Source organism: Molothrus ater, chromosome 14 (genome assembly GCF_012460135.2).
Source record: "Molothrus ater isolate BHLD 08-10-18 breed brown headed cowbird chromosome 14, BPBGC_Mater_1.1, whole genome shotgun sequence".
NCBI classification, from domain to species: domain Eukaryota; kingdom Metazoa; phylum Chordata; class Aves; order Passeriformes; family Icteridae; genus Molothrus; species Molothrus ater.
In genome coordinates this window covers 15,477,554-15,501,065 of record NC_050491.2, presented here as the reverse complement: position 1 = coordinate 15,501,065, position 23,512 = coordinate 15,477,554, and the positions used below count along the sequence as shown (strand labels likewise).

The 23,512-nt window shown below is 43.2% G+C and overlaps 1 protein-coding gene across 1 annotated transcript in view; it reads right to left on the bottom strand.

Moving 5' to 3' along the window:
* LOC118698660 (connector enhancer of kinase suppressor of ras 2-like) overlaps positions 1–7,533 on the bottom strand; it is a 172,964-nt gene extending 165,431 nt beyond the window's left edge. The window contains exons 1-2 of the mRNA XM_054516354.1: positions 7,436–7,533; positions 7,105–7,178 (exon numbers count right to left, since the gene is read on the bottom strand). Of these exons, the coding sequence (XP_054372329.1) occupies positions 7,105–7,171 (67 nt within the window). The 5' untranslated portion in view covers positions 7,172–7,178; positions 7,436–7,533. The remainder of the gene's footprint in view (positions 1–7,104; positions 7,179–7,435) is intronic.
* Positions 7,534–23,512: the final 15,979 nt, after the last annotated feature.

Genomic DNA, 23,512 nt, shown 5'->3' with positions numbered 1-23,512 from the left:
TCCTGCCATGGCACCAGGGAAGAGAAAGTCAGGTTTACTAAAAAACCAAAACTGCAAAAGTAGCAATTGAAATTAGTAATGCAAAGCAGCATTTAGAAAATACCTACAAAATCACTCTGGGTGGAGAGGATGAATGTAGATTATTGCTCAGCAATATTTGATACTACTGTGGCTAATTCAGTCAAATGGTTCATTTAATATCAAGAGAGTCACTCATTCCAGCAGCAGAGCCACAGCCTCCATTTCTGTCAGCGTGGCAGGACAGCAGCTCTGAAAGAATGGCACTAAAGGACAAGCTCTGCCTTTTTTAGCTTTGAAATCTTTGTAGGTGCTGAAACAATTTTGCAAAAGGACAAATCTCAGTTTACTTTTTGCTTTCCCTTCTTTCCTTCATTGCAAACGGAAGCACAAGACATTGAACTCATTGGAATGAGCCACGAGGAGATTTCTCAGGCAGGATTTTTTCTTTACCCAAGCACAGTGAGCATTTAGAAGCATTCCTTGAGGACAGGCCCAGGGAACAAGGAGCTGCCTTCCCCTGGGGTCTGAGACAGGATATAGAGCAGAGATTTGCTCCCCCATCCAGGCAGTGTTTTCCATGCACTGAAATGATATTTATAATGAATTTTTCTGTACAATGCAATGTTTCTCAAACTGCTTTCCAACCTAGGCAGTCAGGAATCCTGTAGCACTGAGATGTTCTGCTATTTTTCTAGGAAATCCACACTTTTCAAACTGGTAGCAGTGTTACACACAGAGTTCTCAGTCTTGTGGCACATGGGCTGATGTCAACCCTGCCAAAGGAAGGAAAAATTTAGAAACTGGAAAGAGTGGGGCAAGAAAGTCTGGGAAGAAACCATGAAAGCATCTCATTGCTGAGCAGGATCCAGTGTCTTTGCAGCTTCCTGACACACAGCACCTCATTTAATGTGGTGTCATCCACAGCAGCCAATTTATCCTGAATTTTGCTTCATAAGGGGAAGCACTGTGAGGTAATGGAGAGCTGGAGAAGGTTGAGCTCTCCTGAACTTGCATTTCCACTCTGCCCTCCCTGGGATGGTCAGGACTGGCAGGAAGTTGGGGATTTTGCATAATTTTAACACATGGTAAAGGTTACAGGGCTCAGCAAGGCGTGACACATTGTCTGACTGCTGATATTAAGCTGCAAGACAATAAAGTAAATTTCTTTACATAATGACCTGAAAGATTAGTTACGCTTGATAAATGTGACTTGAGAGACCTTCCAGGAGCTCAGACTTTGCTCTGGGAGCAGAATTACATTTCTTAAAAAGGTCTGAACGTACCTGATTTATAGATAGGGAAATTTCAGAATACAGTCCTAAATAACCTGATCATAAATACAGACCATTAAATTGCTAAATGCTGCTGAAATCTTTTATGGAGATAATGTTAATCCAGTTGGTTCTTGGAAGATACAGAGACCAGTTTCTAATTGGTCCTCAAAGTGGAGTTAGTGAAAATGAGGTAATGTGATAGGGATGCAGAAATAGCCAAAATAATTTCCATAGAGAATTAGAGACAGACCTGATTTAGGAAGGTCTTTGTACAACATTTAGCTGTGGCCAGCTGGCAGTGACCCCAAGCATGGCTGCAGTCACTGGGAGGACACAAACTGGAGCCATGGGCTCAGCCATGGTTCTGCTGTCCCCCCAGGCTGCCAGTGGTGCACAAAGTGAATTAAACAAACTGAATTAAAGCTGTAACAGTGAAAGCCTTGAGGGCACTGGCTCTGGCCAATCCTGCTGTTTCATACCTTAACCTCTGGGGCAGGGAGGAATGGGCCTTTTGGGAATGTTGGTGGAAGTGGAGCAGGTCTGGGTTCGCTTCTGGGGCTTCAGCTCTGATGATCACCAGCTCTGCTGCTCTCCTTGTGAAACACAGCAGGAAAACTTCTGAGCTTTGGACATTTGGGCATCATCTCCCATGGTTATTCTGGGAAATACAAACTGAAATGTCCAGGAGGAAGCCAGAGCTATAATCTCTTGGGGACTTTTCACATTTCAAAGATGAGGGTGATTCCCATGCAAGAAATCATCCCAAGGTCTTGTCTGAGCTGGTAGAAGTCTTGAGGAAGAATTAGGTCATTCTGCTGGGGACAGACTGGGCACAGAAACACTTCCAGAGGCATGCTGGATCTCTTCTCAGTTGTGTTCAAAACCTCCTACAAGGGTAATGGCCCAACCTGTCTGGACAGCTTATTCCAACACTTAACTGTGCTGAATATTGGGAATTTGTGCCTTGAAATCTGACCTTTAGCACTTCCACTGCAAAGCTGTCAACTCTGAGGTGAGCTCTGCTGACCCTTTAAAAGCAAACAGTTTACAGCACTCAAGAGTTGTTCACAAAATTCATTACTGAGAAGCATTAAAGTCCCAAACTTGCGAGAGAAATCGGAGAGGAATTGCAGCCAATTCTGATTCAGTGACTTAGAGACAACTGGAAATGTGGTGCCAGTGGAACACAGGAATCCAAGGGGGAGCCACAAGAGCAAATTGCTTGTTTCAGTTGGACAAGTGGTGAGAGCAGAGGAAAACAGTGAAACCTTTACTTTACAACAGCTTGGAAATTGAACTCTAATTCTGCATTTGTGGCTCAGGTCTCTCCCAAACCTATTTGTCTTCAGAAAGAGCTGAAAAGATGCTATAAACCCTACATTTTTCTAAATAAGGGATGACCTCGGTTATCTACTCCAGTTTCAAACTGCATCAGGTGGAACTGTGCCCCTGCATTATGAGATGCTGAGGTCAGGAGGGGGATCAGGGGTGCCAAGCATCCCCAGCTCAGCACCCACAGGGTGAGACAGGATCACCGTGGATCCCAATGTGCTTCCAGCACGTTCTGCGATGTGATAAATATGCTGTCCTGCAGAGAGGGGAGGCTCCCTGGCTGTGGCACTGCTCCAGCACAGGTACTGATCTCATGGGCAGCAGAGGAAGAGGGAGAGGGGTTTGCCGGAGCCCGGCAATGTGCCGGGAATGTTAACGAGTCCAACCACGTCATCAGCCTCCCCTCCCTCCCTCCCTGCCTTCCCTTCATGAGCCAGCCTGAAATCAGGGAATTACATGCTAAGGAAAACCCTTCAGCCAAACATATAATTATTCTGCACAGGATCAGTGCAGCATAGTTAATCAGTTTACCAACTGAATTAATTTTTATTTTTTTATGTCTGCATCTCCTGTTGAGGGTGCAGAAATTCTGGATTTAAAGGGGAAAAAATGGCTCGCAGTTGTGAAATGAGTATCTCCAGCAGACCATTTATTAGGAGAGAAACCTCCACTGCAGGCTGTTTTGGCAGACAAACCTGTCAGTCCCCAGGACTTTGAATCACAGGCTCTGTGTGGAGTTATTACAGGTACTTAAGGAATAGCTGGTTTCCCATTTTAATTTTCAGCTGTTCAATAACACGGCATTCTCTGAAAGTTACAGCAGTATTTCATTGCATTGTGTTTAATTTCATTTCCTTGGACTGCTCCGAAAAGTGAGTATTTATTTGGACAGAGGTGTCACTTCCCTGTAAATGAGTTCACATTTTAAATGACCTACTTGTAAACTGCTCCCCTCAGGAAGTACAACATCTCCAATGCTCTTGCTTGTAAAAGTACAGAGAATTCCCCTCAGATTTTGCCTCCAATGGAAACACAAACTCTCAGCCTTCTGTTAATTCAGTAAGACATCCCAGCTCCCCTCTGCACCCCAAACCCCCAGAGTCTGTACAGGACTGCCCTGCTCAGTTAAAAGGTTAAAATAGATGGGTTTGGGTTCGGAGTGTTCACTGATGACCTGCGAAGTGTTCCTGAGTTTCACAGGGAGCTCCTGGCCAAAAAGCAACAAAAATCCCCAGGTAAAGCATTCCAGATGCACACCTTGGAGGGCAGTTTGCCATTTTCTCCCATTAACATGTTAAACCTAATCAGGGAAAAGTGATCAGTTAGAAACCACTCTGACCCTGAAGGCACTGGGGAGCTTCATGGGTAATGTTTGTTTTCCAATGGGGAAATCTGAGCAAGGCAAAGGTTTTTCCTAATAAAACCCCTTTCTTTTGGGTCATAGAAAACATCCCCAGGAAAACAGGTAAGTTAAGTAAGAAATGGCTGTAACCAGGGAAAAACACCTGAAAACCATTTGGAGATGTTGGAAAATTTGAGGGAAAATAAAGAGTACTGACTAAAAACTGTTGCTAAAAATACCTTCCCAATTAATGTTGTCAGCTCCTTTGAAACCTTCCCTTTTAACCACAGTGCTGCATCTGCTAAACTTAACAAAATATGTTTGTATAGAGACAAAAGTATGCAGAGTTTTAACTTCTAGAACCCCTGAGAGCCTCAGGAATGAATTTCCCCAGACTTGCATGGCCTTTTCAGGTTGTCCACACCATCAGATGCAGTTCCCTAATTGAATTCCAGTTGAGTGCGTTCCCGAGAAAGGAACCGGGGATAAATACAAGATGCCAACTTGTCATTACAATGTTCCTTAAAGCCTACCAATTTTTACTTTTTTGGCAAGTAACATTTCCTAAAGGAAAAGAACAGAAGGGTGTCTCCTCTTAGGGGGGGCTCAGGCTGCAGCTGCTGCTCTCATGGGATGCTGTAACCAGGACACGTTCTGGGGACCTGGGTCTCAAACCATTAACATCATTTTTGTGGCTTCCTTCCATCTTCTCTACAGTTATTTGATGCTTCTGGTACTCACTGCTAGTTAGTTTCAAAACATGGGCTTTGCTAACAGATTTTAGGAATAAGTTCTAATGGCTTCAAGGGATATGATAAATGCAAGTTTTAAAAGCACGTTGCTATCATTTCCCTGTGAAATGTCATTTACAATCTCCACAAATAAAACTAATAGTCTACATATTTTAAACCCCCCAAAGGTATATTACAGAGGCAATATTTGTTCCCTTGTTTATTAACATGTTGCTGTATACAGTCAAGATAATACTCATTCCTAAAGTGGTAATTTTTTGAAAGTGTCTTTAATTTATCTCTTGATGATGTGAAAGAAGTGACCTTTCAGAACAGAAGAGCTACATAAAATCTACCTTATCACTGCCAATCACTGCCTGTGCAGACCTTCAGCCTCCCTGGCACATGGATTCAGCAGAGTGACTGTAGCCAACAGAGCTGAGCTGCACAACACATGGAAATTACAGGCAAACAGTGGCCACAGCTGGGCAATTTTTGCAAAGTAAGGTAGTTATAAGTAGTTTTAAACTGGCTCTGGTCTGCCATTTGTGTAGGTTAGGTCGTTCCTTTGGCTGCAGCTGAACAATGCATCTGCAGAGGGATAAAAAGGAGGCTTGTAATATGAACGTGGGGGAAATGGACAAATGTGCAACTTCCCTGTTTGTGGATGTGCAGCTCATGCTACCAAGGAAAATACCAACGTTGTGAATACTTCAGTGTCACTGCATTACATTTACTAATGCTTGAACACAGAGCACTGACAATGCTGCCTACTCCAGATATCCCTGTGGATGGTGCACTGTGCAGGCTGGTATGGAAATCCAACTGTCAGGCAACTCCAGACATGCAAAAACCTGCTGCTTGTGTGACCTTCCTCCACTGCACATCGTGGATTACTGCTCCCCAATATGTAATTATCTTGCATCAGGAAAGATAAAAAAGTAGCAGGAAGTAATTTTAAATTTAGCAACAAGTATTCTACATGCTTTGACACTTAATTTACATTATAATTCAAGTAAGGAGTTAAATTAGCAGAGTGATCTGTCCACTTTTTAACTCTTTTATGTCCTGGGAATGAAGGTGTGGGTCAGAAAACTCCTCTACAAATACATCAGGATTTGCTATCACCTGATGACATTGGAGCCTGGGAATCAATTCTGTTATCTAAAGGTTCAGGATCCATCCCGATGACCTGCTTAAACCCTCCCAATTACCCCGAGTTCCCAAACACCTGAGAAACAAAGTACATCCATTCCCCCAGACACCGTTTGCTTCACAAGACTCTGTGCTTGTAGAGGAATAATTAGCTGATAATGGCAACGTGTCTGATGAGCACCAAAACAGCCCAATTTCAGCGAAGTGTGGAGATGCAGCTCAGCAAAATGAGATCAGACCCATTCCCCTATTAATGAGAATACTTTGAAAGCTTTAAGGGCATTCGAGTGGGCATCCAGTTCAACCCTCCCATAGAGTTCAGTCATCATATTACAGGAATCATTTCCATGAGTAACCTACACCCCAAATTCGCACCTCTTCTCCTTATATAACAGAGATCCCCCGTGGCAGGAATTATTTGTCTCAAAGACAGGCAGCTCATCAGAAGCACTGTATAACAACACTAATGCATCCCACTGTGGGAATACAGTGGGGGGAATTCTCCCCCCCACTCCGCAGAAATTTAAACCACTTATCATCAGAACAATCCCTCGCCCTCCCATCCATCCCGGTCTGTTTGCAGCACAGCCGAGCATTGTCAGGCAAAACATGTCACAGCTGACGGCTGTGTTGTGAAGCTGCGAATGTGCAGGGAAATCATCATTCCTGTCAAGTTATCCCGGCGAGTTTCCCCGCTCAGCCCTGCGCCTTCCGCTGCCGCGGACGCGGAGCCTCGGACACGCGGCTGGGCAGCCTGCACAGGGCAGGACACGTCCCTGAAGGAGCCTGGACAGGGCAGGACACGTCCCTGAAGGAGCAGGATGCCTCAGTCCAGCCCCCGGCTCCTGGTGCTCCTTGTGGTACCCAAAACTACAGACCAGCGCTGCACAGCCACTGCATCACATCACCTGATATGAGCGAACCAGACCTAAGCAGGGCAAATTTAAAGCAGCCAAACATGCCGACGTTACCCTGTGCGAGGCATAATGGAGCCGTGAGACACAAACACTTTGTGCCTGCATTGTCCAACAAATGCAGTTGATCCCTGCTCCGCTGCCGGCAGCAATTCCCAGAGCACGGCACAGCTCCAGCAGCCTCTCCTCAGCCCTGTCTCCAACAACTACTGGGCAAAGCAGCGCAGGGATGCTCGGAACTGAATAAACTCTTCCCAAAACAAAGAATGCGAGAGCACGGATGCAAATTGCCAGGATCCCAAGTACAGACAATACACGGCAATAAACGATCCTACCTTTCATCCAATCCACTACTTGCTTGGGCGTCCACTTGCTAATAGGTTCCATAACGAGAGCCATCATCAGATCACTTTATCATTCACACCAAAATCGGGGGAAAAAGGAGAGAAAAAATGTATCAGAGCATGGCTGGGCTACGAGAGCAGTCGGATTTCACAGTGCAGTTCAAAGAGAAGATGATGCTTTGTCCCTCCAGGTTCCTCCTGCACTGATTCAGTAATGTATAAAATTACACTGCTTGATCAGCTCTGGCACCTCCCCCACTGCACACAGCCTGCAACACCCGGAGCACCGAGCCAGGAAATGGTGCAGTACAGACTTACTTACCAAAGCCTGTGCCCGCCGAGCCCGGCGTGGATCAAACATGGATCACGCACGGAGCATCCGATGCTCGCTCCGCACGCCGCGCTCGGCCGAGCTGCTCTGCTCCGAGCAGCCCCGGGATCCTCATCGGGGAAAATGTCAACACTGGAACTTGATAGCAGATTGTCTCGGCTTCATTGTGAATATGCTGACTGTCACTCGGCTTAAAGAGGGGATAGAAACGTCAGGATATCGCCTGGCATCTGGCAAAATGCTGAGCAGCTCCATCTTTACAATGCGAAATGTTGCTGGAGTCTTGTACTGTGTAATCACGTAATTCAGAATGTCAAACACAGTATGAAAAGTCTTACCCAAGAAAAAAACTGCTGGGAGAAAACTCTTTTTTTTTTTTTTTTTTTTTTTTCTGGCCACATTCAGAGCCAGGATATTTCCTCCTATGAGCTGCTCATTTTGTAGGGGAAGAATGACAGCATTGAGGGGGCAATTTGTACTACAACAGCACTTTAGGATAGACAAGTACAGCAAGTATTTTGACTCTCAGTACTGGGATCATTAGTCAACGTCTCCCTTTTGTTATGAAGGAAAAAAAATGTTTTAATTATTCCTAATCCCAAAGTTTACTACCCTTCTGACAGATGAAGGTGAAACATTTCAATGAGACGTGCCAAACAGCACTTTTTGGACCCATTTGTGACTCTCTGCACCTCATGCAGCACAAATTCTGCATCCTGTGGCTGAGAAGGTGCTGCAGGCTCCAACCTTCTGCTGGGATCTGCAGCCCCACTATTTTATGTTAAGGGGAGAAACTCAGAGACCAGGGAGAAAAAAAGGCAGAACAACACAGTTCCACCTTCTCTTCAGTGATCTTTCCTCTGTGCCTTTTTCTCCTGCACTGCTCCAAGCTTCCCAGCACATCAGGGGAAGAGGATGGTGATATTCTGCTCCCCTGGGGCTGGGCTGAAGTCCCCAGGCTGAGATCTGTCTCTCTCTCTCTCTCATATAGAGGAACATGAAATAGCAATGGAATCTTTATCACAGGATCCAGGGGGGTTTGGGTTGGAAGGGACCTTAAAGCCCACCCCATTTCACCCCCTGCCATGGCCAAGGACACTTTCCACTTGCTCCAAGCCCCATCCAACCTGGCCTTGGACACTGCCAGGGATCCAGAGGCAGCCACAGCTTCTCTGGGCACCCTGTGCCAGGGCCTGCCCACCCTCACAGGGAGGAATGCCTTCCTAAAATCCAATCTTAACCTACTCCCTGGCAGTTTATTCTCCACCCTTTCAAGGCTCTTTTTTATATAGTTAAGGATGCAGACAGGCATCCTTCCCCCACTAAAGTGTCTCCAAAGAGATGTGCCATTCTCAGCTCAGTGATGCACTCTATCCTTTTTTATTTTTCTTTAGCTTTGGGAAATAGTGTGATTAGTATTCTATGATGTATTTGGAGTGCTCAGAGCACAGATCTTCTTTACAAAAGGATTCACATCAATTCTCCTTCAAGAAGGCTGAACAGCATGTCAGCTTCCTCTCTGAGTTTTGGGAGACCACTTTCAGTAGCTTCAGTTCTGTCTAAATAGCTGTTTACAATGGACATCATAATGACAAAGCTCTCAAAGGCACAATACTTCTCTTTTTAGGCAATAGTGGGCTAGAATTGAGAGAAAATATTTCTATTAGCTATTGGAAACTGTACAAGTTGTTTGGGGGCTATTGTTTCTTCAAATTCTTAATTTTTTAAAGTTCGATACCAGCATGGAAGAATTTGAGATAAGCTATGTTGTGTACAAACTTGGTATTTTGACATTTTTGACACTTGCACAGAAAAAAAAAATCTTCGTTCATGATTGTTTGGACTATTTCCCTAATTCCTGTCATTTGACAGACATTCTGTCAATGCCCCTTTGTCTCACATTTCCTACCCAGGCTTGACTGGGCACTTTTTAAAATATATTTGGACATATTTTTGAAAGAGGATGAAGTCTGAATTCAAAGCTCATCAATGTCAATGGGAATAATTCCACCTATTTAAATTGTCCTTGGGTGACAAAAGAGGCCTCCAACTATTATTTTGGAATCAGGACTTCCATTTTCACAATGAGAACCTTCTAAATCCTTCACGTCCTGTTACTGAGGCTCCTCCCCCACAAAGAAGGTTTGCATTTTCATTTATTCCCTCTGTTATTCATGGTGCTGGCTCAGGCAGGAGCTATAATTTGGCTGGAAGACCCTGGCTGTTGGATTAAATTCATATGATTTTCCTTATCATCACCAGTCACAGTTTGCCTGTATTTTGGGATTTTACAACCTTCAGGACAACCATCTACTTTTTTGTTCTACTTCTTGGAATAAAATATTCAGAGCTGCTAAAAAAGCTCAGATTCTCTCTTTCCTGATGATTTATTCAGGTTCATTCTCTGTTGCAAAGATCAGTGCACATGGCCCTGGTTTGTCACGAATCATTCCAACCCCAGGGAAATGTTCCTTCAACAACTCCCAGGGGTGTGTTCAGCATGGCAGCCCATGGATGGTTCTACCTGGGGATTTCCTCTGCTTCTTCTTCTGTTGTTCCCAGAAAGATTTATTCCTCACACCCACGGGAATGTCACAGGGACATGGCAAGATCAGGACAGGAGCCTGTGGCAGGCCAAGGGACTCAGTGATGGATCCAGCTGAGCACCAGAAAGGCCAAATGGAGCCCAGACTATTTCTGGAGCCATGGTTCAAGTCAGTTCAGAGCACTTTTTGATACAGGTTGTCCCCTCTGAGGTAACGACTCTGGAATGACAAATCATGGAATTCACCCCCTGCACTGAGCTCTCACCTCACCCCTGACAGGCTCCCTCACCATTCCTGCCAGCCATGGGTCACTGCAGTGGGATCAAGAGGCTGAAGTCACTAAACAAGGAAATTTTTTTAAAAATAGGCAAAACTGTGTAATCCATAAAGCTGTGCCATGTGTTTTTCTGCCTGTTTATTGCAGGGCTTCTGCCTAGACCTATCCCCCACCCTACCTAGCACTGCTTCCTAATGCCAACATAAAAGCAACAATGCATTCCCATGACTGTGTTTTTCTTCCAGGCTGAATGTAGCAAATCAAGAGAAAAAAGATCAAGGAACATCTTTCTCACTATTATTCTATCTAGGTCATGTAAATGAGAAATACTCTCTGACTGAAGTCTGCATAAGCATTGGAGCAAAGGGAGGCATTTGAAAGGGAGAAAGGAAGCAGAGCTTTCACTATGAAGCAATGTTGTTGTCAAAGGCCTATATAAAATAATCTGGTAATTCCAGCCCATAATCATCGCTGCTGCCTTTGACAGCAAAGGCCTAAGGCTGAACAGACTGGTGGAAAGGTTTGGAGTCCCTCCTCCTTCCCAGCAATAATGCTGAGAGTGCTGTAGCTTTTGAGCACTGCCTGGTATCTCTGGGATTGCTAATTAAACCATCAGTCTCTGTATTTTCATGGTCACTGTGGGAGGCAGTTAAATGTTCTTGTGTATTTCATGGCCAGTGATAACTTTCCAATTAAGGATTATGTTCAAATCTGGTACCATAGCCACTCTAACACTTAGAACAATCATGTATTTCTTGCAGTTTTCATTTGGTAACAATTATTCTCATCTTCTTTGATGAAGAAATAACTTGCATGTTGTGAAATAAGTCCTTTAGGAGAGGGTTAGTTTAATAAAGTCTTGACATGGCATTTGATGTCCATTATGGAAAAACAAGAACATGCAGTTCCAGATTAAATAAGTCATGAATGCCTTGGAAAAGTAGTATGTAATGTTATAACTTAGGACATCTATAATTTATATTATTAATGGAAAAGTAAGCAAAATCTCCAAGGAAATGACTGTTGAACTCTCAGTTATCACTAAAGCTTTCTATCATGTAACATTCATATATTATACAGCTGTTTTTTGTGGGAAAGAACATATTCTTAAAAACCAGAATGGAGCTAAACTGTTTGGGTCAGTTCTGTTCTAGGCCAGGTTCTGCCTGATGTCCCCTCCAACCCTTGAGACACTTGTTGAGAGATGGCAAGAAAAGCGCCTCTGGTGAAGTTGCATGAAAGCAATAAATGTGCTGGGAGGAACAAAACCCAGCTTAGGTTTGGGACAGGGATTGACAGATTCTCCTATTTAGGGATAAACCTCGGCCTTACTTAACCCTGGCTTTACAAACTGAGGGGCTGGGCTCTGTTCTCACAGGACAGCCCAGCTCAGCAGAGCTGGGGGAGGCTCCTGTGCTCTGGGAATAATTCCACTCATTTAAATTGTCCTTGGTTGACAAAAGAGGCCTCCAACCATTATTTTGGAATCACGACTTCCATTTTCACAATGAGACCCTTCTCACTGGGGGTGGACTGCGAGGAAAGGGTTTGGATCATTCCCAGCTCCCAGAGAGGGTCAGTGGGGAGGTTCCACATGATCCATCAGTCTTTATTTCAGATCACAGGGCATTCTGAGTTGGAAGGGACAAGGATCAAGCCCAACTCTTCAATGAACACCCAGGGACTGGAATCACACCCGTGGTGTTCTCAGCATCACGCTCCAACCAGCAGAGCCAATCTCTTGGGTGTGTTTTGGGTGCATTGCTGTGCCCAGAGCAGCTGTGGCTGCCCCTGCATCCCTGGCAGTGCCCAAGGCCAGGCTGGACAGGGCTTGGAGGCCCCTGGGACAGTGGGAGGTGTCCCTGCCATGGCAGGGGTGGCACTGGATGGGCTTTAAGCTCCGCTCCGACCCAGACCATGGCAGGATCCCGTGATTCCCCAGCAGCCCCGCAGCTGAGGTTCCTTTGCCGAGGTTCTCTGTCCCAGGGGAGGCACCAGCCTGTCCCGGCTGGGATTCTGGTGGCTGCGGTCCCTGCTGTCCGTGCCCGGAACCCCGCGATGGGCAGGATGCTGTTCCACATTCTGGAGTGCCATCTGCTGGCTCTGCACCCGCCAGCAGCTCTGGCAGCCTCCCTTTTAATAAACGACACTTAATTAATTAATTAATTAATTGCATTTCATTTTCACTACTGTTTTATCAACATGAAGGGTTGTTTTCCACAGGAATCCGCTGTAGTCTTTGCTTTTCCATCACAGGTATTAATATCCCAGTTTTTACATGGAGCCTCATTAGAAATTTATATATTTTCATGCTCCATTAGATGATAAAACTGCTTTATTAATGTGTGTTAGTCATAATTTATGATACTTTACTCATTAATTGAGTATTAAAACACCCTTAAAAATTGTCTGGAATCAGGGCTAACATCACAAAAATGCAAGAAATACTTGGTTTCTCAGGAATTTAGAGAAATAATTTCATTATCACTTGCTAAAAAAATGTGTCTTGACATGGCTGAGATGGTTTTGCACACTGCTTTTTTCTCAGTGTACTTTAGCATTCACAAAAGCTCCTCCTCTGACCTCTCTTGGGACTGAATTCCTCTATTTAGCCACAGAACATGAACATCATGAGCAGAGGCACTGCAAACTTCCTCCTGTCTTGCATCACTTTCATCATAACATCACCTTTTTTTTTTTTCAGGAGCTGCCCTTTAGCTGTTGCTACACTTCCTTGACATCAAGAGTAGCTTTTCTATAAAACAGGTTCTCTAGATTACACATCTTGTGGAAAAAATGATCACTTTTTGCAGCCCTATCCAGAGTTTTAAATGCAACTGAAGTGTATTAATGTCAAAGATACAATGTAGAAAATGAACCAAAAAAATATAATTCTTCTCCAAGAGAAATTCACTGATTTCAGTGAAGACATTATGAAGTTACAATATGGGTAATTTTTTCTCATAGAAGATGAACTTTGTGTTCTTTGACTCAGACTACAAATGAGCAGAGAACACTGAAATATTTTCATATAAGGGAAACAAGATCCTGTTTTCAGCCTGTTTGTTGATACACCAACATGTTTAGAGTCTCCCAAAGAGCCCCAAATAAGAGGGAACGTTCCCATCTGGGAATGCTCAAGACAACCTTCACAGCAGAGATACAAGTGATGCCCTGTGCAGGCTGACCTAGAACAGAGGCTGGACAGAGTTAGAGAATAAAGCAGGGATTTATTCAAAGGATCTCCTCAATGGATCCACCTTGGGCAGCACCAGAGCCCAGCCAGGGCTGCACCCAAGATGAACCAAAATGGCCCCAAAATGCACGGCCGGGCACGGGCTCTGTCCCTTGGATCAGTTCTGCTCCATTTGCATCTTGCAGTTCATTGTCCCATCCCAGCTTCAGCCCCTGCAGTCCCACCCTGCTTGTTTTTCTCTCTCCAGCCCACGGGGTTTGTGCTCTTGGGCCTGAGATTTGGATCACTTGTCCTTGATGCCCAGCTGGAGCAGGAATTGTTTTGTCTCCCTGACCCACACACTAAAGCAGCACAGAATGTGAAAAATATAAAAGCTAAAACCTGAGGCATCACATGAAGAAAGTCCCTTGAAGCAGTGCCGGGGAAGAGGCTTCCACCTTGCCAAGGGAGTTTCCATTTGGGGACTTGTGCCGCCACCACGAGTCACATCTTCCTCCCCAGACAAACTTCATGAGGACACAGATATTTGGGTGATATTTGGAGGAGTCTTAACTTTGAGCTGCTGGGAAAACACAGAGCACAGGGGCCTCATCTGCTTCACTGATCTCTTCAGTTTGTCACTACCAGTTTGGCAAGCAGGGGAAAACTGCAGACAGATCCTTTGTTATCGTTTTCCTGCACAGAATTCCTCCAGGAACAGCTAAAAAGTTCTGCTCAGTTCAGAGCTGTCTGCAGTAACTAAATTAAGGAGAAACAGGGAAATATCTTGCAGCAAGTCTCTTTGAGCCTCTCATGCAGCTTCAGAGGGATCCTGTAGCACTGTGCAGACAATTCTATGCTCAGAATGGATTCACTCTCTTCATTCAGTTTTCCATGACATGGAGCTTACAGTACTGACAGCCACAGGGTCAACATGAGAATTTCTGAGGGCAAAACTGGGCAATCTCTCCCAAAGTCAGTTCCAGCTCAACAGAAATCATCTGTGTGATGGCAAATTTATTACATGGGGATCAATGGCCTCTATTTTGTAGGTATTATGGAGATCAGACTAAATTTTCAGAACTCTCCTTTTTGACTCTAAAAACATAGGAATTTTGAAATTTGAGTGCTGCTAACTCCAGGTCCTTTTCTTCAAAGAAAGTAAAATGTCCGAATATTTATTACTACAATATGTTTAATTTCCTGTCAATACATCCATATTCATTTATATACAATATGATTGCTATTTGCCTTTCCCCTTCCTCTAGTAAGCAAATGGAAAATATTTATTTGATAAAAATGAAATAAAAGTCCAATGTACTTCCTCTGCAAGAATCACATAACAACTTTTAAGCAATAAACCATCTGCTTCTCACTACATTAGGTAAACAATATTACTTTGAGGAAAAAAAGCAGTAATAATGGAAAACTTGACAACAGTAATAAAACTTCCAAACTATTGATACCAGATTCCCTTGCAATTCATTATTTGCTGGCTGGAAAGTTGGCTTTGAAGCACAAGTGCCTGTTGATTTTCCTAAAGCATTCAGGGAACCAACTCAAAATATTCAGTGATTCTGTGAAACTTGGGCTGTATATTCTGTGTGACATTTATGGTGTGAAGAAAATACACAGCAATGTTGGAAATGGACTTGTTTTGCCATTGAGGGACCCTCAGTGTGGTGGAGAGGAGGGAGAAGCTGATGCTTAAGTGTTCAGGAGAGCCTGGATGCACTCTGGGCCATTCCACTGGGAAAAATCACTTTATCATTTTGTGTTCCATCATTATCTCCTTCTCCACCATCCCACAGCAAAATGTGCCTCACAGAAATGTCTGAGCATGAACTTCAATATTCAAAGAGTCATTTTGCCTTGCAGAGATATCTGATGGGGTGACCCAGGATGTGCTGGCACCGGGAATGTCAGATTCATAAAATTGTGACAATTATTATCATCCCATCTTCATTTTCCCCTGTGATTTTCAGTCCAAGCTTGTCTTTCATGTTGCCAAGTGACTGGTGACAGCAAAATCTTTTCTTCAAGGCATTCTCAAGATGGCTTTTTCTTTATCTTACCATCTCTGCAAAGCCCTGCTATTATTAGGTCTTCCTAATGCCTTGGTTAAAACCTCAGAGATTATGTTCCTGCTGTATAGTCCAGTAGCCTCTTCATTCTCCATGTTTAGTTAGACTCAATATTTGCTTGGAGGACTGGCTGTGACTACAGAGATATTCCCAGTGTGTGACTGGAGCCAGGTCTTGTGCTACCTTAATATTGTGAGTAGAAATAGAGATACAAGAATGTGAAAGCTTGAAAATTTGTGTGAGCCACGAATACCTGCCAGACTAACCTGACATGAAAACATCTGCTGCAGCCTTCATCAGGGGCACTTCAGAGAATTTAGTATGTGAAGCTTCCCTTGATACATCTGTGAATGAGGGAACCTCAGCTCTAAGTGCAGAGCTGGACATTTTTCATCCTTTCTGTAGCCACACAGAGTTAAACACTGATCCGAAAGAAGGATGCAGAATAAAAAGGTCTCTTCTCTTCAGCCTGTCTCTCCAAATTAACTTGATTTGCTGTTTAGAGACCGAGGAGATGATGGTGATGTGTCCTGTCGTGTTTTCCTCTGCATCCCAGCAGCATGCCCTTTGCTCTTAACCAGGAGCTTTGCATCAGCAACCAGCTTTCCTCCTGTAATTAATTTCTCAGGGCTCTTCCCCTGCTCTTTCCATTCCAAACAGCTCTGCTCTCTCTTACATGCAACAGTAGTTTTATTTTGAAAGGGCTTGGCAAGCAAACAACATGATGTTTTCCCTTTGGACAACCTGAAGCCATGTTAGATGGTGACAAGACGTGCTCTGATCAGGCCGAGGAAGGCACAAACTAATTGCCAAGAGCTGGGAAGCTCTGTGGCTGTGCTTCAGAGCCAGCTTTCATCTCTCTCTCCATTTCTTGCAGTCATAAATTGCACCAGCTCAGCTCCAAAATAAAGGCCTGCCATCCAGAAACCTTGTTTATAGGAAGGGCTGTCAGAGCCATCTGCAGCTCCTGCTCCTTCCTTCCTTCCACATCCCGGCAGCTCTCGGTCCTCCTGTCCCCTGGGAGGGAAGGACAGCATGTTCTGCAGCCACCAAACACCAACCACAGCCCTGCCACAAAAATCCAGGGATAGATCCCTTGGTTTAGGGGTTTTCAACAGCTACTGCAACAGCAGTTCTTTAAATACTCTCTGATTTCTGATATATCCGATCCACTGTGCATTTCCTCAGGATCTGTGTCCTTCAGGCCTTCCAGCAGCTACTTTGTCCTTCAGGACTCCATAAGGAGTCTGTCCTCTCTTTTTCAGCCTATTCAGATTGCGGAAAACCTGCATTTTTATCTCTTCCCTTAGTTGGGCTTGTTTTGCCTGTGAGTATGATTAGAAATGCACATATCAAATATCTCACCCTAAAACAGGGAGCCAAGGCTTTTAACACAAACATGACCATGACCAAGCCTTGCCCTTGGAGCCTCCTGCAGGCCCACCAGCAATTCCCCGGGTCACTGAGTTTCACCAGCTTTGTTCCTCAAGCTCCTCTTCTTTCCCAGCTGAATCCAGTCCACAGCTCCAGGGCTCAGCTTTTCAAACCTCTCCTGCAGTTTGAGCTGTTGTGGGTTTATTTTTCCGTTCAGTGCAATAGCAGCAGCAGCAGCAATTTTGGGCTACAAAGGCTCTCTGCAGGTGTTACTGCTGTGAGCCAGGGCTGGGAAAAGGGGAGACAGGTGAGAAAGTCTTAACAGTCCTATTAAGGACTTGCCCCTCGTTTCCTGGTGCCTGCAGACAAGGCCCTGTGTCTTCTGCCTGGAAGTGCTCGAGGATTTTAGCAACTATTTCAAGTGATAATGTTTAAATAAAAATCAAAGTCATATATTCCAATATTATCTCCCTCTTCCCCATAATTCCTCCAAGGCTCATCTCAGGATAATAACTTTCCATCATGTGAGCTACCCATTTAGCATTTTCTTAACTCTTTGGGGAAGGGGTGTAACTGTGCAGCCGTCTTAAATTAATTTGAAAGAGTTAGGAAAAAAATTGGTTCCATTAATCTATCTAAAACTATCCATATTATCTCCATCAATTATTTATAAATTCATTTTGCATTCTAAACTAAACCCCACACCGTCACTTATGTTTAATGCTGCCTGCCCATTTTCCTGATGAAGTGCCACATTTGCTGCATTTCTGCATCACATCTTTTTAACAAATGTCTAATTTCTGCAATCATGTATCTTGCTAAGAAAGCTCTTACTCCTTTTGTATAGCTCACCAGTTTTGCTGTATTGCTGCTCTCTCCCAGTACATCATCGTGGAACTTAGCAGGACATTTCTCATGCTAATTGAATGTTCTGCCCATATATACAGATATTTATAATCTCCTGGGGGAAAAACTGTTTTAGTGGCTTTTCACAGCACAATTCATTTTCTTATTTCTACTTATTCACGGAAAATGTTAGGATTAAAAATAGCTTAGGCTGAAAATTTTGTTGAAAGCTTTCTCCCCTAAAATTATAAGTGACATGTTTTCACACTTAAACAAAAATATGTATCATTAGCTGTGAAAAAAGTGACATAAAAAAGAGATTAATCTTTAAATATATTAATTTATTGCAAAAAACTTTGTACAATGTTTGTTAATAAATCTCTGATTAACTTTTCTGGTAGAACATCACCCTGGTTGGGTTTCCAATACTCAGACTAGAATACAAAAGTTAATTATTTTGCTGTTAAATCGCCACCAGAATCAAAATTTTTCAGGCATTATGACTCACATTTTCCTATCTTTTCAGCTTTGGGCTGCTGCTGGCAGACTGTGACCCTGTATATTGAAAGAGCATTTTCAAATTCTACTATTTATCACAAATGTATGTCTTGGACACTAAAATCTCCCCCAGGCACATACATTTTTTATGCTGAATATAAGCATTCCCCTTTGTACAATTTTAGCTGTACCAAGTTAATAGCTCTAAAATATGACTTGATTTGAATCTCAATTTCCAAACACTGCTTTGCCAGTGCAGCAGCTAGAAAGTGATACAAAATCAAGGTGAGCTTTCACAGGGATGTGACAGGGAGAGGACTGACATTAGAAAGCAATACAGAATCAAATTCCCATTTCCTGGAACTCAGTTCATCACCCTTTGTGGGCCTGTTGGGTCACTCTTGTGATTAAAAGCCAATCATGATTATTTGAATATTCTTTTTGAGTCAGTTATGTCCCTTCTGTGTCCCAGAAATTTCAGCTAGGTCACATTTCTTAGTTGGCTCAGGAAAACAATATCATTCTGTATTAAAAGTGATCATAGCAAAGTTACATTTATGTCGATGAAGAAGTGACATTTATGTCCATTTGTTGCCTGGAATAAAAAACCCTTTGGACTCAGAACTTTGCCTTCTCCTACAAGCACAAACATGGGGCTGTGGCAATCAGAAAGAATTCATGTATTAAACCACTTAAGCATAGCATAAGGGCCTGCTCTGACTTGGAAAGCCGTTATGTTAATTAGCTTAAATTTGCAAGAATTTGACTAAAGAGGAACAACTTGACATTTAGTTTGAAAGGTCTAAATGTTTCTGTAGAGTTCAGACACCAGTGCTGCAGGTAAGGTTTTCCTTTTTTTTTTTCCCCTTTCCCAAATGAAGGCACGAATACAAAAAGTTCATTTGCAAATGTTTACCTAACATAAAGGACTTACAGGGGGCCCATCAAGGAGGCTGACACAGATCCCGATTAAGTCGAATCCCTGGCAATAGACTGCCATGAAGTTGGGCTATTTGCTTTTCTTCAATCCTCCCTGGCTTTAGATGCTCTCAAATCTTTCCTAATCCCCGCTGAAGGGCACAGCTAATTAACCTGGGAAGGAGCTGCTCTGCCTTTGCAGCCTCCCTGGCACACCTGCACAACAGCCGGGTGCCTGCAGATGCTCCAGGAGCAGGGACACCTCCAGCTTCGGGAATGGCACAAGGGCACCTTTCCCACCCCTGTTTGAAGCCCTACAAAGGACAGAGATGCTTTGCTGCTGCTCGCTGGGCTGCAGCTCCCACAGCCCATTGAGAATGATACATTTATTTCTTCCTTCCCATGTTTCACACTTCCAAAGCACATCCTGGACGTTCATGGCCCTGTTTCACTGCCCTCCGTTCCCTCAACAAACCCAGTGATATCTGGCATCTCCTTTGTCCCCCAATTCTCCTGTTGCTGTTGAAATGCTGCTTTGAGCCCCGCTCCTCTGAAACCGTACAAGTGACCACAGCTTCCCTCCCTGGTTTTTTAATTCCCAGAGTCAGAAATTGATTCGTTAATGGAGCTTAAGCTCCGTGGCTTGCAGCACCCTGCACCCTTTCATTAGCTGGGAATCCGAGATAAACACAGTGATTTAGGGCTGCTGAGCAAATCCATCAGCTCCATGGCATGACAGCTCACTGCTGCTTTTGCTCTGGGAGCTTTACTCAAATACACTGCTAACAGCTCGGTTTTGCCCCCCATATTCTATCAAAAAGCTTTTTCTTTTTAAAGGATGTGTTAAGGCACAGTGGAAGCAGCTGCTTCCAGGGAGCCAGGAGTGGCTGCTCCCCACAGAGCAGGGTCACAGCCAGGACTGAGGTGGCCCAGGGGGGCTGCAAGGGGGTCCTGGAAGAGACTGGGGTTGGGGGAAGAAAGACCCCAGAAGGACAGTCTGGGGGCAAAATGAAGCAAAATGTCCATGTGAGTGTAAAATAAACTATTATTATTTTATTATAAAATGTATGAAATATCTATTTTTCACTTGAAAATACAGAGATCAAAATCAGTTATTGGTACTGATGAATGCTGAGGAGTAACATTAATTAAGGTTTCATAACTGGAAATTCCCTGGTCAGTAACCTTTGATACTGTCTGGAGACTCAAATCCCACAGCCCATCCTTGGTGCACTAAAACATGATAGATGGAGCATTTCTATCATCTCAAATAGTGCCTGCTGGAATTCCAGCTGTGGGGATCACTATGGGGGAGTTACTCCTGTGCTCTAACACAAAGCACCCAGCAAAAAGTCAGCCAGGACTAAAAAGGCTTTTGATATGGTTCAAGAGATTTGTCCCGAGTTCCTGCGCTCTTATCTTGCATTCAAAAGGAGACAACTCCATTTGTGCCCCAAAGTGCCTCACCCAGAGCTCTGCCTCGTGGGCACAGCTGGGTGACAGTGACTGCACCTGCCCCCGAACCAGGCTGGGCATTTTGTGTCACCTCAAAGGAGATTGAAGGCATTTCCTGAGTATGGCTGTTCCTGAAGAAGCATCGATCAGGAACCCCAAAGCACAAACTGCATCACCAGGGATTGGGAAATGACCTTCCCCTCTTCTTACAAAAGCTTCCCTTTAATGTCACATCATTCCATTTTATCTGGGCTGAGATTAAAGAAGATTAAACGGAGAGGAAGTAAAACAGGTTGGAAACAATAATGTAGTGCTACCACAAGTACCACTAATTTCCTTCATTTAAGGAAATTACTTAAACAAATAGTGATTCATACAAAAGCTGTCTTCTTTCATGAAAGAAATAATTTGCATTTAAACAAATTCCTCTGTAGATGAAAGAAAACAAGGTTACAATAAAGGGAAAAGTATTGGTTTGGCATCAAACCATCGGTACTTCAATTTTATTGTTATCTCAAAGACAAAGATGGAAGATTACTTTGTAAACATATTTATTTAACAGGATAACTCTGTAATGAACGATAGCAGTTGGTGATAAGACTTAAAATTACAAAGTCTTGTTGTAAAATAAAAGTGGTGCTGTGGGACTGAACAAATATTTGGAGATTTTATCTATCTATTTGGGTACTTTGTCTGCAAAAGAGAGTGGCTCCTTCCTGAGGAGGACACTTCCTCTGACCAGGATTCTCCTGTGACTTTGCCTTCTCTTGAAACCCCACCTGCAAACTGATGGATGGATCAGCCAAGCAGGGATGGGAATTGTCTCATGGGAATTGTCTCATGGGAATTGTCTCATGGATTTCCCTCCTTGCTGAAATCTGGCACTGCCAGAACTGGCATTTTTAGCTGATCTTGTACTTTTGGGAGGTGATTTTCAGCAGGACACCCAAAGGGCTCCCAGTGGGGTTAATATTGTTTGAGTATTTCTGTGCTTTCCTTTCAGGAAGTGCTTGTGGTTCAACACTGGTGAAAGGATTTCCTTGGAATCATTCAGATGCTCACCTTTCTTCTTCAACAGGAATGTGGAGCTGTTGAGGACCATCAGGTGCTTTGTACTGCTATTTTATTTGTAAAATTGATTCCAAAGTTTTTGTTTTCATCTCTGCTTTTATGGCACTGTTTCCTTTTGAACTAAACCTACATTTTATTTTATTGTATAATTTCTTTCCCTTACTTTGGCTTGCTGTAACTGAGGAGAAAAATGAACTTGACTACATCAAACAAGGGAAGAGAAGCAAGGAGAAACACTTGAAGGAAATGCCGGGTGATGGTTATTTTTATTCCAAAGAATTAGGGACAACCACTACTTTAAAGGGGAAAAAACCCCCACTTTTCAGGCTCTTTCAGCCCAGTCAGGGGTACAAGAGAAAAATAAGGACTGGTAGCAAGGGGGAAAGGCACAAGCTTTGGTGGAGATGGAATAAAGTGTGGACCCACAGGTAGAAGACAAGGAACAGAGAAATGTTTGATGTTGGGAGACGTGAGCACATGGAAAAACCATCTTAACCTGTGGAGAAATACAAGTCAAAGAAAAGCAAAGTGCTGCCTAAACTAATAAATGTTTTGAAGATCCCAACTCAAAGTTTTATTGGCTTCTTTTCTAAAAAAATAATGGGAAATAAGAATTGCTTGGACATCACCTTTGTCGTCTCACCAATTGAATTGGGCTTGTAGGGGGAAGATAAATAACAAAAGGGAGGGCTATATAGAATTATTTTTTTAATGACGGTTCTATCCCTGGTTCTTTGCTTCCTCATGCCTGGTTTTGTTTGCATTTTTATTTAAAAAATAATTTAACTTTTTCTTTGTACTATAAAATTTTCTATGCTTGGAATACTAATAGGTGAAAAATAAATATACAGAAATTATGTCCCTCTTTGTAAAACTTTTTGGTGTATTGCATTTTAGATGTTCCTCGAGTTCATAATTTCCCCTGCTCAGTGTGTGAAAAATTATCAAAGGCAATAAAAATGCAAGGAAACAGCATCCCTGATTTTCTTAAAAATATCCCAATAAGAAAAAAAGTGGAACAAACCCTTAAAATATCTACCCAGCCACGCTCTTTTCCATTTTTTTTCCATAAGCACCAGCTGTTTTTTCCATACCAGCACAAAGGACATATTTACAGATTCAGTTTATGGGAGCTTTGTTTATGCACTGGGTGAGGATTAACAAGTAATTTTAATTAATATGGCAAAACCAATTCAAAGAAGACAGAAAATTTGTAAATCTTGTAAGACCACTAATTCTGGCTGGGCTTTTAGATGCAGAAAATGTGCTGCATGGAATTTTCCATATTAACATTTTTCCTAAGGTTAACACACTGTAATCCTTTCTCCATCACCATTTCACACGGAACCTCCTGGTTTACTGGATTTTTCACTACGCCCCTGTACTCCCAATATTATGTCTTTATAATATTTCTGCAAAATGAGCATTGCTGTTGTCATTTTGGGTGTTCATTGAGCAGAAAACCTGGGAAAGAGCAGGAACCTAAACCAAGAACTTGCTTTTCAAAGCAACTTTTACCCCTGGAAATCCAATGGCATCAATAGGAAAAGAAGGACATATATATTTTGGTGGACTCAACCAAAAGAATACTCAAAAGAACAAATAATTTAATAATAATAATAAATAGTTATAAAGAATAATCTTTTAAAGAATAAATCACTTCAAACTTTCCTTTGTGGCAGAATAAGGAGCCTTGTAGAGATATGAAGCAGTAAATATTACATATCTTGGCTTTAGCAGGGTTTTTGGAATGGTCAGACACATTCTTGGAGGGGATAAAGCCTCAGAACTGCGTGAGGAGCTCCTCAGGGAACTGCTGATACA